Source organism: Anser brachyrhynchus, assembly GCF_964034855.1.
Source record: "Anser brachyrhynchus genome assembly, chromosome: 1".
NCBI classification, from domain to species: domain Eukaryota; kingdom Metazoa; phylum Chordata; class Aves; order Anseriformes; family Anatidae; genus Anser; species Anser brachyrhynchus.
In genome coordinates, this window is record NC_137694.1 from 89,150,882 (window position 1) to 89,169,333 (window position 18,452).

General features: G+C 38.8%; 1 protein-coding gene and 1 long non-coding RNA gene across 20 annotated transcripts in view; one reads left to right on the forward strand and one right to left on the reverse strand.

Annotated features, from left to right (window-relative positions):
* Nucleotides 1-18,452, reverse strand: part of EPHA6 (EPH receptor A6) — a 568,875-nt gene that overhangs the window by 28,296 nt on the left and 522,127 nt on the right. The window contains exons 16-17 of one of the 15 annotated variants that reach the window (XR_013952652.1): nucleotides 6,194-6,271; nucleotides 6,033-6,107 (exon numbers count right to left, since the gene is read on the reverse strand). The exons of 12 other annotated variants lie outside the window; for them this stretch is intronic. Coding sequence is in view for 1 of the 3 variants with exons in the window: in XM_080597209.1 (XP_080453335.1) it covers nucleotides 16,564-16,617 (54 nt within the window). In the remaining 2 variants the exon portion in view is untranslated. Of the gene's footprint in view, nucleotides 1-6,032; nucleotides 6,108-6,193; nucleotides 6,272-16,029; nucleotides 16,618-18,452 lie in introns of those variants that run through there. 2 more of the 15 variants (XR_013952651.1, XM_080597209.1) reach the window with 2 other exon arrangements.
* LOC308197342 overlaps nucleotides 1-18,452 on the forward strand; it is a 77,273-nt gene that overhangs the window by 24,149 nt on the left and 34,672 nt on the right. For 3 of the 5 annotated variants that reach the window (XR_013952827.1, XR_013952828.1, XR_013952829.1), the window contains exon 2: nucleotides 17,217-17,365. This is a non-coding gene — a long non-coding RNA (uncharacterized lncRNA). Of the gene's footprint in view, nucleotides 1-3,730; nucleotides 3,857-10,520; nucleotides 15,746-17,216; nucleotides 17,366-18,452 lie in introns of those variants that run through there. The other 2 variants (XR_013952831.1, XR_013952830.1) reach the window with 2 other exon arrangements.

An 18,452-nucleotide genomic window follows, 5' to 3' on the forward strand; every position in this document is an offset into this window, starting at 1 on the left:
AAATGAGAATGGAGAACAGCATCTTAACAAAATTCAAGGCAGTTCATGTTCAAGGGCAAAAGATGTGCTCAGTGTTGTAATGCAAAAGAAAATCTTTTGTGCTAGCCCTAATGACAAAGTGAAGCAAAACCTCTAAAACTTTTAAGTGGATTCATCTCAAACATGACATAATATTCATAAAAATGTAAATTTCAACACTTAATTATGTTTGCAGAATATCTTTTTATGCAAAAAAAAGTTTTATTTATTTGAAAATAATTCAAAAGGTGGAGATTGCAATATGACTACCTTAAGACACATATATAACTGAACAATAGTAATAGCTGTTCATGCATAACAGAAGGGCACGTAAGGTTTAAAATAGCCAAAAATATAATTCCTGTATCTGGTTAGAGTAATAAACACTGTTACTGATATCTGACATTTCCTTTAATATTTTGATCTAATTAGGAATATAGTAAATACTTATGCTTATACAATGCCCCACCTTCAAGTTAAAATAATTTATAAACCATCTAAATTTTACTACTTCAGCAATGCAATCTGTCACAGCTCCCTGTATCAGAAAGCCCTTGAGCACGCTTTTTATTTTTTTTGTTATTCTTTTTTTTTTTTTTTTTGGGGTGGTGGGGGTTGTTTGGGGAGTGGGGAAGAGGGGAAGGGACAGAAGTGGTGTTAGGAACTACGCTGTATTTCTGCCTCACCTCATACATTAATAATGACACCAGTGACAAGCTAATTTTCTTTTCGTATAGTAAAAGAACACGAACACTGCAATTCAAATTATTAAAATTTTTGCATAATCCTTTTTTGCATACACTTCCTGCTGAATACTGTCTAGCTCCTGATATTTTTCTTGATTGTCATTTAATACGTAATTTCACTATGCAATGTCAAGAATCCACTTGGAATTAGAGTATTAGGCTGACATTGCTTCATGTGTAGAACTGCTCAGAGATCAGCTCCTGAAATGAAATTTGCCCCCTTGCCCACCCACACCTACACAGACACTGGCTTTCCCAGTAGAGCTGGCAATAGCAGTTTGCCACACGTTTAATGACAGAATTGGATTTATGTGTTACAGAAAGCCTTTCTTTGCCTAAAGCAATGCATCAGAGACAGTCTTCCCAAAATGCTGTCTCTTATTTGAGCTTACAACAAGAAAGTGCTTATGATCTGCTATGTGAAAAGACACTGGTGAGCAACTGACACTGCCATTACGTATGGTCCAACAGGCAGCAAAGTCTATTCCTTACTCTGCGTTTTTGCCATCTCCAATTTGATTTTTTTTTTTTACATGGTTGACATCTTTTTAAAGAAACAAGAGGCGTGAACAGTTTCTTTAATTAAATATTTAAACATGTTTTAACACTGGAGCAGAACAATGTAACTGGCAGCTACAGCACATTATTCCACTAAGGTGAAGGTCAGGATACATCAGCTCAAAATCCTTGATGTGAAAAACGACACAGAGGGCAAAGAAGCAAAGAAGGAAGTCTGTTAGATGCCCAGAACTTTTGGCATACCCTGCTAGCTAATTAAAGAAAGGAGCAACTCCACTGAAAACCTCAGATATAAAATTGAAGGTAAGATTTACGAGCTCTTAATGGATGTGCAAAGACAGTGATGCACGTAAGCTGCCAGAAACAAACACTGTGCATCAGGCCCCATGATGTCCTCAGAACTAACAGTGATGTGAAACAGTACCTATTTCTGTTGGAAAGTCTGTTCCTTGTTTCCCTTGAGTGACAGAACATGCAGAGGGACTGTCACAGAAGTGACTGAGGTTTTATGAAATTCTGAGGCACAAACCCATCAGTTCCAGATCCACAGACACCTAGAACTGTCTCTTTCTAGGACAAGAGGCAGTGAACTACATGCACCATTAGTCTGATCTGGCAGAGAAGTTCCTATGTATCTGTCACTTACTATTCTCTTATGTATGATGTTACTGAAATGGGCAATTTTCCATGACACAAGTGTAGTATCTGTCTTTTTCTCCACCCCATGTGACAGAAATGGGAAAAAGAACTTCAGAGTGAAGAGAGACAAAAGTAACGAGAGATTAGTTTTAAATATTGGACATAATTCATCATTCTGTACAAAAGCCTTACCCCACTTTACTGGAGCAATGCTTTTATTTGAGCATATGAATCAAGTTTTTCATGCACAAAGTTACAAATACTCAGAATATAGCATTTTCAAATCATTATTTAGAATGATTCAGTATTATCAACATTCTATAGACACTATTGGAATATCAGAGAAACTTCACGTCAGGATAGCGAAAAGGTTCTGAAAAGGCTTTTCAGAATTTGCCTTCATTCTGGCTGACTGTAGCCAGTTCTGCCAGTCTTTCATTTCCCTCAGAACTGAAACAAAACACCCCAAATTTCAAAAAGACAGGATTTCCTTTTAATCTCTGGTAAAAAAAAAAGAAAAAAAGAAAAAAAATCCTGAATAAAATGTTAAATATGTGGAACTTGATTTATTTCCCCTAAAGTTAACTATCGATTTTTTATAAGTTATGATTTTGACAGTATGTCATTTTAGTGAATATTAACCCATACAGCACATGTATATTTGTGTCTTCAAAGTGGAGGAAGCTGTTGGTGGATGGGAAAAATCAGCACTTAAGATATTGCCAGAACTAAAACAGCCAAAATGAAAAAATTGTCCACAGATCATCGGAAACACTTCACATTAATTAGCATTAAGATTAGAGGTACAGCAGGATGTTTCTCCAAAATACTACACCCGACCAGTCATTTAATCTTCCTAAAGGCCATCAGCAAGTCTGAATTCATTAGTTGTACACGTACACACAAAAACTCCAGAAAAACAGATATCTCATAGAATCATAGAACGGCTCAGGCTGGAAGGGTCCTCAAAGATCACCTAGTTCCAACCCCCCTGCCATAGGCAAAGATGCTGTGCACTAGATCAGCCTGCTCAGGGCCCCATCTAACCTGGCCTTGAACACCTCCTGGGATGGGGCATCCACAGCTTCTCTGGGCAGCCTGTGCCAGTGCCTCACCGCCCTCTGAGTGAAGGCTCCTACCCTAATGACTTTTATATAAAGACTACTGCTAAGTTCAAACACTACAGAATTAAAGTATTATAGTACTCTTCTAAATATTGAATAATTCTGAAATTAGGAACATTATATAAAACAACAGGAATTCTCATCAGTAGCTGTGGTAGTATTTCCTTCGAGACAAAACACTTCAACATGCAATCCCTTGCCTGTTCTGAGGCACTGATCTTCACTTGGGTTGAAAGTTAATAAGAAGTCTGATAAAAATGCATAGCTTTGACCCTCAAAATCCACATAAGTGAAATGGTACTGAATATTTCTGACCACTTACATCTGTCCTGCGATCATGTTTTCTTGACAGTGCAATTTAAAGAGCTTTATACAATGACAAAGATACAGCAAGTGACCAAATGCAGGTGGTTGACATCATTGTATCTTGTCTGTATAAATAACTATACTACAGATATCTTTCCTTGCTAGCCATGATGCCTTCATCTACAAGGTGCTCATTAAAAGACCAAAGGTTTTCACCCATTTATTTTAAGAATGCATATTCTTTCATTTTCGAGCGAATAAAGTTCATTCCAGTGATCAAGCAAAAGGAGCCTGTGGTTGAAACTGGGAACAGTTCCAGTCCTCCAAAGCCGAAAGTTCACTGAAGTTTTTTTTGTTGTTGTTGTTGTTTTGTTTCAGAAGAAGAAGGGAGAAGAAAGTGAAGAGGAAGAAGGAAAAGACAAAGAGAAAAAGAAAAAAGATTTAACTTTCAGAAGTTGACAGCTAGAGGTGTCAGAGAGACGCAAGAGCAGGTCTGCTCCCCAAGGGAAGGAGAGCTGGGAGCAGCTGTGGTGGAGGCTGGGAATGCCCTCGTGGACCAGGTTCACCCCAAGGTGCCTGGCAGCACGAGCAGAGCAAGGTGGTGATGGTAATGGGCACTGTTGACAGCCCTGTGAGCATCAGGCAAAGGCAAGCCAAGGTCAATCCAACAAATCTGAACATCTCCAATCCAAAAGGACTGGGCTGGCCAGCTGCAGTGCTAATGAGGTGGGGTCCTGAGCCCATGGGCAGGGGCGGGGAGAGGCCCCCAAGGAGGCCTGGTGGTGTCCTCAGAGCCCTGGTAAGAACCAGACACTTTTTTTGAACCAGACTGTTTTTTTGAAAGGTAATGTTAAGACCGGTGGGGCCAAGGAACCTCCAAATGTTGTAGAGGGTAGACCTTGGCATTTCCCTAGCACTAAGAATGCACCAGTGAATTTTACAATATTGGGTGCTTGGCCATCAATAACAAAGAAATTATTTCTTTTTCTGAAATTAAATATCAGAGTCATGCATCTCTACAAATCCAGTTTAGAAACTACAGCGCTACTTGACAGTAAAGATAGGAAAAAAGGTCATTTTTCTTGAAACTAATATTTCTGGCAAAGATCTATCTCTTTCTGAGAGTATCAATTTCAAGCTATCTGCCAGCTGTGTCAGCACAGCTCACATTACAGCCGTAACCAATTTCTTGAAAGTTACTCCTACACAGTCCTTCAATCTGCACACCCAAAGCCTATTCACTTTGCTTAAATGACTAGTCCTACTGAAGTCAATGGAAAAGGTGAAGGGGATTTGTTCTGAGATGCTTATTTGAAGGATACCTTACATTGCACAACTCCGTAACAAAGAAATTTGCCGTAAGATCCACTCTTACTGCAGAATTGAGTTACTGGATAAAAATATTTCTCCAAAAACGAGTAAGTTGAATGAAAAAAAAAAAAAAGGTTCCCAGGCATTATGCTTTCTTGAAAGCATCAGTCAAGACTTGCCTCTGAAATGATGCCCCTGACTTCACCAGGGCTCCATGAAGTGTTTATTATTGGATCAAAAGTAAACTGTTACCGTGTGCTGCTTGAACACTTCATATCATTAACTATCATTAACGATTTCACAGCTAGTGATTTCAACACGAATATCTAGTTGACATGCACAACAAACAGTTCCCATGTTTCAATGATCGAGTGACCTTTCTCTGTGCTGCCATAATGCCCAGATCATTCAGACTTGACTGCCTTGTCCCCGAACCCCTGCCACGATTCCTCCCACAGCGTGCAATTAGAAGAGGCCAATAAGAACTCAGAAGCATATAGAAGCTTGGAAATTGAGGACTAAAGAAAATGGATTTAAATGCAAAATTAACAGTGTATAGGCTGCAGTACTGTCTCCAGTATACATTTTCATATTCCATTAACAAAAGCCTTGCATGTTTTCTTCAAAATGAGTCTGCAAAGGATTTTTTTGGGGTGCTGTACTAGAGAGAATGTAGGGACTTAGATACTGAATTCATATACAGCTTGCTGTGGGGCACACTAGATTTTATTTATCTAAGGCTTCTTAAAAACTTTGTTCTAGAAATGTGTCAGAAACATCACAAAAGATAGGCTTCTCTTTTGAGAGTTAGTGTCATACACAGATGACAATGATCAGAATTATTATGAGACTAAGCTACTCTGCAAGTATCATTGCTTTACATTTCATCCCAGCTGGGTCAGGAAGCGCAGAGGAGAATTAATAGCTCAGTAACAGATGAATTAAATCTTCCGCTCACATTTTTGTGAGGTCACTTCTCATTTTATCCTGAAGGAGTTTGACGGTTCTTTAAGTTTCAGTCAGTTCATGGATTAGTAACTGCTTTAAAGAAAGGAAACAAACACTCAGAAGGAAAAGGTCAGCTTTTAGAGTGGCAACCCCCAGGGACCAATGCTAATGTCCTGCTGTCAGTGTATGTAGAAGGAACCTACAATACACACTGGACAGTGAACAGGTAAAACTGTGCTAATAACTAAAAGGTATTCATGGTAGCAAGGATGGTGACAGACCCCCCCAGATTTGCCCAGAATCTTATGATACTGAGTTGCCAGCTTATAAAGTGGCACAAAATTCAGTGATATGAAGTGTAAGACACAAAACAAAATGCTCCTAACTTTACATAAAAAAATAACAGGACTCTACTAACCTATCACTGTTCAAGACTCATATGTTGTGGTTATAACAGACAGTTCTATGGAATTATCAACTCCATGCTCAACGCAGACTGAAGAGGACAAAAAAAAAGAAAAAAAGAAATGAAGACATAGAAATGATCAGGAAAAGAAAAAAAATATGACTGTTGAAACCTACTGTATTCCTGCATATTGTTTACTGATTGTAGTCTTGATCCCACATCCAAAAAGGACACACTAACAGAAGCTAACAGATCTGCAGAAAAAGACATGAGGGATGTTCAAACGCATGGAATAAAAGAAACTAACAGAGATCTAAGCAACCCTAAATATAATGGGTAGGAAAATAGGTGGAGGGTATATGTGTTTGCTTAGAGTATAGAACCAGGGTATATCACATGTAAGCAGCAAATAGCAGATTAAGAACAACAACAAAGTGAGTTCTTTTCTTTGTTTGTTTCACAATGACATTTATTGCCAGAGGATGTTGTGGACTCTAAAAATACAAACATCCCCAAAAAGTAACTAGATGAACTTACAGAAGAAATATTCATGAAAGATACACACCTCTGATTCCTCTAACTGGGAATCATAGAATCATTTAGGTTGGAAAGGACCTCCAAGATCATCAAGTCCAACTGTTAACCTAGTACTGCCAAGCCTATCACTCACCCACGTCCGTAAGTACCACACCCACGTGTCTTTTTAATACCTCTGGGGACGGTGACTCAGCCACTTCCCTGGGCAGCCTGGTCCAATGACTCACAATGGTTTCAGTGAAGAAATTTTTCCTAATATCCAACCTAAACCTCCCCCTGATGCAGCTTGAGGCCATTTCCTCCTGTTTGTTGCTTGGAAGAAGATACTGGCCCCCCATCCCTCTGCAACTGCCTTTGAGGTAGTTGTAGAGAGCAATAAGGTCTCCCCCGAGCCTCCTTTTCTCTAGGCTAAATAACCACAGTGCCCTCAGCCGCTCCTCATAAAACTTGTTCCCTAGACCCTTCAGCAGCTTTGTTGCCCTTCTTTGGACATATTCCAGCCCCTCGATGTCCTTCTTGTCATGAGGGGCCCTGAACTGAGTGTGGCATTTGAGGTGCGGCCTCACCAGAGCCCTGTACAGGGGGACAATCACTTCCTCAGTTCTGCTGGCCAAACTCTTTTCCTATAGCCCTCCTTGGAGTTTGCTACTGATTGCATTTTGGAAACGTGCTACTGAACTAAAAAGCACTGGGGCTGGCTGAGTTTGATCAGTATTCCCTTCCTCTGTTCTCAATTGACTTGCAGGTAAAATATGGTGCAAAAAATGCAACATGGTGTAAAAGTATGACTGCAAAAGAGTGGACAGTGAACATGCTATTAACAATAAAAAATATATATATTTTAAAAAAATAAAAGCTAAAAAAATTAAAGACATCTGAAGTGAGGTGTTCTTTATGTGAGACAGTATAATTTTAGACAGCTATCTGAAGGATCACAAAATGTTGTTGATTCTATGACTACAATTTTACACCTTTGTAATGAACCCCAATGATTATATATATCCTAGATGGCTAAAATCTTTGACAAAAAGAAATAAATAGTACAGCATTTGCTAAGTTTTAGCAACAGAAAAAGGACTGAGTACTAAGGAGATAAACTGGCACAGTGTTATCTGTAAAAATACTGCCCTGTTACAGTGCAAAGCGGCTACTGGGTGTGTGTGGAGGTCTTATGTTTATTCCATGGATGCTATCTTGTAAAGATTACAGCTTCATATCTTCAGCAATAAATAAATTCACTTCAGGGTGGAAAAAATAATAAAAAAAGAGAATAAAATTATGCCCAGACTGTTGGGAAACTTGCAAGTTTCATGTCTCTAAGTGAACCCACATCCTACGTAAAAATATTGTTTATATATTGCTGGGGAGAGGGGAGAACAGATGCTTACGAAGGAAAAGAGCCATGGGTTTAGAAACACAACAGGGACCAGGCAATGGTCAAATACTGGGCACCATCTCCCATCTTCCCACCTGGAGACACAGAGCTCTGACAAAGATGAGAAACTGCTTGCCAAAGACAGGGCGTGCAGTGAGGCTCAGCAGACAAGAGGACCACAACAGCCACTTCTCCTGTGCTGCACCAAAGCACTCCCAGTGTCACCCTGCAGGTTCTCCAAAGAAACAAAGTGCATGAGCTACAGCTGCATGCCTGACCATCAACCCCCACACTTTGAACCACCAGCAATTTCAAGAGGCATGTATGAGAGAAAGGTAGAGATTGGAAAGACATCAAAGGCTTGATTAAGTCACCTAAACATGGTGTCAAGTGTCCCTTTTGGCACTGTCACTTGCTATTTTAGGAAAATGCAGGTCTCCCACAGTGTCACATCTGCAGTCCTCTGCACCTATCTCAGGTACCCCTTGATGTCTCAGAGGACAATAAACCTCTACATTTAAGCACCTGATTCCTTTCTGTTTTCACCCCTATTTAATGAAAAGCAATATTTGAACAAAGGAGAGAACTGACTGTTTCTCCTGAAGGAAAGGCAGAAGAGCTCAGTTCACAGCTGTTCTCAGAGCAGAAGGCAGCAGCTAGGTTGCAGGTCAGGCTGTACACTAGCTGGTCTGCTGGGCATAACACACTACGTCTTTCCCAGCTAGAGAAACCAGGCAAATGCTAGGACTACTGGGGAGATGGTATAGGGACACAGAAGGGAAGTATGAGTGGTTTGATGTTGTATGAGGCCACAGGGACAATGGAGGGCTCTAAGTCTTATCAGGGAAGTGAAACTGTTGGAGCACACCAAGAAACTGAAGGTACTGTGAAAGTGCCATTTGAAGACTTTGAGATGAGAAGTTATACTATTGAGGTTGTAGAACATAGCCTGAGAACTAGGATAACTGTAGGGCTTCATTAAGTTGCTGCTCATGAAATAATTTTTCCCTGTCCTATGACCAAGGAATCCTGTTATGGCAGAAGTTACAACACAGTGTTATCATACTATAACTACACAAATATAGATGAAACATATCACCAAAAAATTACAAAGAAATTAACATGAGGGAGTAGTTTTCAGTCTAAGGGGCTGCTTCACAACAAAGTTTCTCTGATATTTCTATTTGGTTTAGTGACATACTGGTATCATCCATAGATCACTGCAGCATGTCAGCATGCAAATTGTTGAATAATAGGATAACCATCTGTTTGATGATGAATAGTTTGGCACAGAAATGCGGTTGAGCCTTCCTGCAGATACCCACATTGAACTAAATCTCTGTCAAATGAGTAAAGGGCACTGAACACCAAGTTAGTTTCTATTTCACTACCATCACTAGCTTACAAGGACAAAGCATTGACTGACACTTGCATGGAAGCTCCAGTCATACTAATGGTGATGCTAATATGTTATACAATGGCTAATACTAGTGTAACGTTGGTTTACAGGCACTGAAAATTTAATTCTGACCTCTATAATAACAATATTTCTTAGTATTGCACTTCCTAGACTTATGTTTTTTACTTCTTTTCTATATCTTGATGCATTTTAATTTAGGCTGTACATGAGTTGTGGGACTAGGATACCTTTTGTCCTATATTCAACTTTTGTCAGTTGAATTTACTTGTGTTCCCCAGATGGCATAAAGTTTTGAGTAATACACTATTAGATTATCTTTTTCTGATGATACATCATACTAAATCATCATCTGACTGATGATAATATAATGGGAATAACATATTAACATAATTTATCATTCCTGTACCTTGCTCAGGGGATATTTTACTTTATCATATAATATATTAGCTGTCACTTCCATGATATATTACAGTAAGACATCATCAGAAAGAAACATTTTGATGAAGTAGTACTTAACAGTAGAGACTATTATCTAGGGATAAACAGCCCTCAGGGGTACTTTGTTTAACAGACTATTGGAATACAAAGGTAAGAAGATACATGGCATAATGAGAGGTGCGATTATTCTCTGACATCAGAGTTGCCACTGGTGCTAAACCAGCTGTGGTTTATCTTGGAATAGTAATTTATATAACTTGCTATACACCCTCCAAGCAATGGTGATTTCTGCTTTACTTTAATGAATTCACCTAAAAGCTTCACCGAAGTAGCTGAAACTTGTTTTGACCTTTAAGAGTATCTCTACTGATCAAAACAAAACAAAAACGTGTTTTTCACTGAAAAATCCACCTAGTTTAGAATAATGCAAAATGAGGTAGGTCGTCTCTGCCCCCAATTTAGAAATGTTCATCTAGCAGAGGTAGAATCGCAAATGACAAAATGTTTTTAACCACAAGTTTACTGATAAATGACCATTACCATAATTTTTAGCATTTGGGTTCTATGCAAATTAAGGGTATGCCTCTGGCTAAGTTACATCAAAGTTGGCTTAACTCCTGCCTTAAGGCACAAATGCATGGCAGTGATGCATTTACACAGCCAGCCCGCATAATAAACAGGTGCAGCTTCTTCAGCAAGCCCCTTCCTGTGCTATAAAAAAGCATATGCTCTGATTTTTTCCTTTCTTCAATCATCTCAGTTACATTTATGTACGAAAAAAATGAATATATACACAAAAAGGAAATGGATTACCAAAGCTCTTCAGGAGAGCAGCAAAACAACGCGTGTTCCGACAGGCAGCCACCAGCACAGCTCTGCCTGTGGCATCTAAAGTACATGCAGGTAAACTCTTTCAGTAATAGCACTGGGGAAGAGCATAAATCACAGACACAGCAGAACTTGATGACATTTTAAGAAAAAAACATTTTCCTCCTTTGTCTCAAAATGACAGCTCTTTGGTTTACAGATTTGCTGCCCTTGATTTCTGGATTATGACCTTGTACTCTTAAGGAAATTAAAGCACACAGGTTTCGATATCAATGAAGGGTGAAATTATGGAATACTAATGCATGGTTTTGAGTTCTTATTTTCAAGATCTTCTGTGTAAAGTGCAAGTCTACTTCCAAACCCAGAAATTCATACAACTTCCAAGAGCTGCAACACTAATCAGACTACCACCTATTTTCACACTTACAAGAAAGAGGGGAATATGTTACAGCATATGTGGCCTTCCACTGCTTATTTCGGTGTAGACTGGAAAATTTCTATCGTGATCTCATGATTGTCATCGGTTGTTCCCAACAACCCACAAGGTCCCTTTAGTTGTGGTGGAAGAGCTGAAGAAAGCACTTTAATCTTGCAAAGAATGGGTATCATTGTTACATCTGGTAAAAACAGCAGTATCAAGATAATGCTGATGAAAAACTTCACAGGTAAATTCAGTGTCCAGTGATTCAACAACACCAAAAACAACACTGAAAAGAAGCCACCACCCCTTATCAGCAATTTCCAGAATGATACTTGATTTATTCCAGGCATGAGAGAGCTCACTAATTACAACTTCAAGAGCGTGCTCTGGGAAATTGCTCTAGGTGAGCCATCTATCCTCTTTAACAAATTTCCACACCTTCTGGCACACTCTGTGAAACTTTTTCCAGGGCCAGAGCATTAATAGCTCTATGGCACGTATTCTTACGGCTAATGAAAGGTAGATTAGGCTGCAGTTTTGGCATAACACCCATAAAATAAATTAAAAAAAGCAATGCAACCCCTCATCCCCGCCACCTATAACATAAAAATCAACTTGAAAGAAAAACCAGGCTTTGATCCAGTTTTCTTTCCCAGATAAGATGTAGCATTCAGAAAGGGAGCTCTTCATTGCTCTTTCTGCCTTGAATCCCACAGGGTGTGCACAAGATACACTCCCAGCAATGCGGCCACTCTCTTGCTCATCTCTTAAGTTCACTCTGTCTACTTAAGCTGTTCACTGGGCCCTCATGTTTCAGTGCCTGGCATAAATGCTTTTTACACCCATTCCTCTGATTTGCAATCACTTGCTACAAATGATCTTTGACTTTTGCTGTTTCTGAAATACAAGTGGGTGCTAGAGATCTTTGGCTTTTAAATGCATCTGCTACTGCTTCTGCTGACTTATCTCGGCTGAAAAAAGTATGTCTCCAGTCTTAATCTGTCTGGGGTCATAGGATACAATCCCACATCTTTATCTCATGTTTCATGGTTTCAGGCATTATTCTTCGTGGCAATATCTCACTCACTTCTTGCTCTCTTTGCCAGGCAAGACAGTAGAAAAGCTTTACCTACATTTTTAAAATTTGTAGTTGGTTGTTTATACAACCTTAAATTTTGCTGTCAATACCAGTGTTTCTGCTTTCTTACAGAAATCCAGCACCCCAGCATGTTATGCTTGCGCGTGCCATCTCCTTTCCAAGGTACTTATGGCACATCTGTCTATTTATCATCCTCACTGTGCTTACAGATCGCATTCAATTGCTGCCACCATGTTTGATGTACCATGTGAATAGGTGTTAATGCAAAAAGGCTTCAAGCTTTTCAACACTTATGCACCTGTTTACATTGGAGATGCAATTGTGGGCTAGCTTTCTAGCCACACACATATGAATAGGTTGTCCTGTGCTTTTCCAAACTCTCTTTTTCTGCAGCTTGTGTTTTCCAACCCAGGTTCCCTTTAGGATGCTGAAGTGATCATGATCTCATTAGTCTAAATAAAGCTGTTGATGGCACGCTCTTCGTCTTTCTAGCCCTCACTTCCAATTTCATCCACGGGATTGAACTTGGATAAACAAACAAAAAAACCCAAGAATTTGGGGAAAACGAGTCTTCGGTTTCTCACAGCTACATAGAATTAATGGAAACAATGGACTGATCAGGTTTTTTATGTGTACTGCTTTTTGCAATATACACAAACACTGTGTTAATGGACAAAAGCCATGATATTTTATTGCACATTTGGTCTTTTTAAAGTGCTTCAAAATCTATCAGTTGTTTAAGGTTTTTGGCAATGGGATATGGGAGCTGTGGTAAATTGCTGCTGCAGAAAAAATGTCTACTAAAAATAAGCACAAGGATATTTAAATTACTTTGTTTATTCTGGCATTTGAGGGTTAAAAAGCTCAGGGCTGAAACTGCCTTCTTTAGATTCAGGGTAATCACAGCAAATGTACCATACAAAACCCTTAATCAGAAAAACAAGCTTGTTTTTGTACTGTTCCCTCAATTGTCTTCACATTTATATAAAAGCCTATAAAGTTTGAGGTACACTGACCAATAATGATTTTTCCAAGCACTGTAACCGAATTAGGAGAAGTTGTTTTTCACACTTTGTATTTCGTAAGTATTCCCCAAAACAAGAGGCGTTTTTTGCTGAAATTTGTTAAACATTAAAATGGTGCCATAACACTGCTTCACCATTTTGCTCTTCAGAGTGCTTTACAGCTCATAACTAATTACTCTCATGGCAGCCCTTTGCAGAAGCTACTCTCTCCATTTAACAGCAGGAGAAACAGAGATGGAGGTTGAGAACTGTCGAATATGCTGAATACCTGAAATTCTTACTGGCAATACCTGGATTTCTGGATGCTCACTATTACTGAAAACAGGCTGTAAATGACATTTTTCTCCTTTGTCTAAAATTGACAACTCTTTGGCAAAAACCTCTGAGACAAAGTTCCAGCTTATTGTGGTTGTCGGTTTCCTGGGCTGTGCCTTCATCTCACAATGGAAAGAGCTTTACAAAGGATTTTGCACTTGTAAAAACAGAAGAACAAATTTACAGTCAACCACTATGAATGCGTATATAGACACCTTTCTCCTTTGTAGTCTGTTCACTTAAGTAAAAATCAACATACAGATCTGTAAGAAAGAAATAATTACAGACAAAGAAGAGCCAGTTCTGTTTTGTTACAGAAAAAATGAAAATTATTCTCACAGTACGCACCTCACCAGGAAATGATGAAATATGGGATGTAAGGAAATGTATTATCTCTAACAATTCCACCTTGAAGCAATCTTTATAATACTTACCAGTCCTATCATTACATTCTACCTACAACTGAGGAAATGTTGCTAAAGTTATTAAGCACCAGTAACATATATAAATCTCTAGACTTAAAAAATGAATCACATTCACTATGAGATTAAATCAAACCTTTTCCTCAGTGCAACATTGTGGTGCACCTCCCAAAATAAAATGGTGTTGATCTCCTATCTCTGATCTTTGTAAATACTAGAAAAAGAGCAGAAAGATGTTTAACCTCCAAGAACATTCTGTTCAATTTCCTTTTTTCAGTTCAACTCAAAAGATCTGATAGGCAGCTAATAATAACTTCTCTTTTGTCATTCAATCTGCATGCTAACTTTCATAATGAAAATTCAGTTTCATATTTTTTGCCGTGCGTTTGATTATTATTTTATTTATTTAGTACCTCATCATTAATTTGATCAAACACACCTCACCACTACTAGGCTGCAGGAACAAAATGTTGGCTTTCATGTATTGCTCTGGGACTTGTCATCAAGCCAAATTCACAGATGTTCCAGTGAACACACAACGTTTGGTCCATTTCTAGTATAAGCATCATGGTTTACTTTAGCTACAGTGCCATGATCTTGTCTAAGTAATCACTAAGTTCAGCTAAGACACCTCACCTATTCTGTCTATAGCTCTATGTTTTTGGTAAGATGATGCAAAGCAGAAAGAAGTGGGAAAAAAACAAGATTAGGCAAAGGGGAAAAAAATCCCATGAGATGATCACAATGGCCTTTTGCGTGAATAACCCTCCCTGAATCCTCATGAATTCTTATCAACTTCTGTTATGTTACTGAAAGATATAGGCCTATAAAAACTTTACAGGACAGAAAATCATGATTTGCTATTTTAAAGCAGACTGACAACAAATATATGTGCATACAGGAAAAAAAAATATTCCTGAGCAATAAACAGCTAGTTCCATGGACACACTAGCAACACAGAAAGTGCAAATAAAAATGCTCAATGGCTATGAAACATGCAGGAGTGCAAAACATCTTTGAGCTGCTGTTCCCATGGACTATAAGACTGGTGTTGCATGGATACCAGGAAGAGTAATGTGTATCTTAACTATGGAAAAAATAACCTTTTCCACAGCAAATCCACCAAAATATAAGTCTCTGTAATAATAGAATAAGATCTCGGCTGGAGATTAGTAGGTTCCTCATAAATGCTTGTCCTTGCCCTGTTCTCCATCTCTCTGACCTAGAGAAACCTGGATTTTCAGAATGCACTAATATTAAATCTGAACATGAAAAAATTATGACCCGAATTGCAAGATATTGCTTCTTTTTTTTTTTTTTTAAGTACTTTCTAGAGGGGATCTTTTAAGGGATAAGTTATTTATTTATTTATTTATAAGTTTTCTTACTCCTACAAGAACTAGAAAAAATGCATCTGAATTTCAGTCCTATGAATATTCCAAGAGCTGATTCTTCCCAAAGATAACAAGGTGATTCAGAGTAAAAATCACAAGTGCTGACAAGCAAGAGGCTAGCAGTTTGTGGAATCCAGCCTGTGTATTTGCTATAATTAAGCTCGTGCACACAAACTGATGACCGCAGTGTTGCTATTCATCTTAATATGATGGATCTTCTGAGCAGAACTTTTAAAGCTTGAGTTACAGACCTACTGAAGACTACGTCGCATCAGTTTTTTCTTATGAGTTTGTTTTATACATCTTTTTTTTTTTTTACCACACAGATTACCAAAGGGCATCGTCAGTTGATGTACAGATAGCTAATACAAGTACCTTTTACTATTGGTTATAAACAAGTTCGTGCAAAAAATGCAGTGCACCACAGGCAGAAACCTAGGTGCAAAGATTCAAGGTAACATTGAAGAACACCTGTATTATATTGCATTTGTATTAGGGAGGCTGCTGTTGTTGCCCCCATAACTAATTTCAAACTTTAATTTCAAATCCTTACATGTCTATGTTTAAAACTTTAGAGCACTACAACATTATTCATGTGAAAAGTTAACGTGAAAAAATGCATCAGCAAGATGTTTTTTTAGCTTTTAAATGAACATCTCATAATACCCAATTTCAACTCCAGTGTAGTATATGCAGGACTAGAAACAGGTGCCTTGTCACAGAGAACATATAGCCTGAAACTCTGAGATCACTGGAATAAACCATGCAACAGCTTGATTTCACAATGCCTGGAAAAAAAGGCAAAGCTGCACTGACAGTTACAGGGACCTTTAAAAAATAAGCTGTAAACAGGAGTCCTAGTACTTGACCAGACGTTTTGTAAGGAAAAGAGACTTGCAGAGGAGCCAGTGAAAGGAACCTTGTCTAAATGTGCTGTCAAAACACATGTAGAGCTTGCTACCAATGCCCTGGAGGTATGGGAGAAATATCACATACAAAGGGACAAAAATTATCCCAAGCAACAGTCATTACAGTCTTACAAGGGAAACTGACAGCAATCAAAGTATCTCCTTGGGACACAGCATGCACTTGGAACGAAGCTGTCTATGGGACAAATATTCTGATTTGTATGTCTTATTTGTGGATGAAAGTACCTTTCACTAAAACATAATACCTGCAGCGCTAAAACACAATTCCTAATGTGACTGGATATGTAGGACATAGAAAAAAAAATATAGGCCAGGTAAGGGCAGACAGATAGAATAGCAGGCTCTAAAAGTCCACCAGGCTCTGTCTTCTCCGACACTTCCACTGTGATGAAACTTCCTACACAAATAAGAAAAAATGTTTTCAAGGAAGTCACCAAGTAATTTCTTATGCAATTCTTCTATCTCAAGTAAATGTAATAAAGGGTACATTAAAACATGTAGGTTCCTATAACTAAATTCCTATAACTGAACTTGTAATATCCATTTAATAAGGACTTGGCTCTGCCTTCAGGTATAACCTGAGAAAAAGCATGGCTGAGCGAAGATATGGAGCTTCATTGTTGTGCTCTGAGTATTTTTCTTAACCTTTGGAGGAGTACTGGATGCTAGAACACATCCCTGGAGGTGTTCAAGGCCAGGCTGGATGGGGCTTTGGGCAACCTGGTCTGGTGGGAGGTGTCCCTGCCCACGGCAGGGGGTTGGAGCTGGGTGGGCTTTAAGGTCCCTCCCAACCCAAACCATTTTGTAGTTCTATCAGCAATTATAGATCTTTTCAGAAGATGATAGAGGATAAAGGCAGCAAACCCATATGACTTACTTTAATTTTTAATTATTTTTGTTTACAATTGTTTCTTGTGGAAAAGCAGGGTAAAAGCCCTGGGAGAGGGGCTATGTTATGTACAGTTTTACTTCTGATAGAGGCTGTTTTGCTTGTAGTGCTACTGACTCTGCCCAGGGATAGATGTGCTGGGAGAAGGTAATGCACAGCAGACAAGAGGCAGCCTGAAGCTCATGCTGAGATGGAAAGACACGTACTGAGGAACATGTAGCCAAAGCTGAGAGATAGAAGGAAGAACTTTCTAGAGGTAAGATTCTTGGGGCAACTGAGTGACAAAGTCTAGCCTGCAAGCAAGAGCTACATGTTTGCCTAAAGCTCTGGCTAAGTTAGGGTATCATCACAAGCTTTCTTCCCAGTTACCAATAAGGACTTAAAGGTAGAGCCCTAAGAGGAGGGAAGTTTATGACTTCAAGTACAGAATCTAGTGACATTAAAATATTTAACCATGGAAATTGAATATTCTCTACATCTGAATTTAAACTGTAGATTATTCTGTCACATAACTATGCAGTATTACTATCCTGTGGATGACAGTAGTACCAAGAATATATACAAAAGCCATTATCCTTTCCTAATTGAGAAGCAGATGTTACTTATGGTTTTTATTTCTGATGGAGGCTAAGTGTTCTGTGTGTGATTGGAAAGAAGCAAACATTTAAAACTCAGCAACTCACTAAAACTGTGGATCCCAGTCTTTTTCTTTCAAGAAGAGCAAAGCAGACCTGCTAAATAATTTATGAGCATCACAGTTTCATGAACCTTTGCAGCTCCCATTTAGAAAAGACTTTCTTTTCAAAGTCTGTGCACACAGCATGCATTACTTTCTTTGAATAATTTACAGTGCATTGTAGTGTAAGTTTTTTTTCCCTTTTATTCTATGAACTAAGCAAATTTCAGAAGCAATACTATACAATGAAATATATTCCTTTTGTTAGTCACAGCTGTTAGGTGTATCTGTCTATTTTCTCTCTCCTCCCATACCTCCCCTTATTGCAAGGTTGCTGTGCTATGAACAAAGGCAATACGATCAAGAGACTAAAGGGATCCCAGGAAGATTTTCATTTCCTGGACTAGGTTTGTCGGGAAGATGGTACTGCTGAATATAGCATAAATGGATTATTTGTTGTAAGTGTGCCTTCCTGTTTCAGCTGGCAATGCTGAGCACCAGCATGTCTACAATCCGAAGTAATGTGGTGTAGAGACTAGCTCTTGAGAAGCATGGTCTGTATGGCATGCCTCACTGGTGGAACAGTACTACAGAAGCACGAGCAGAAACACTGCCAGCTTACGCCGTAGGGCACGCTACTAGTGAAGGTCAAAAGCTTTTCAGATTA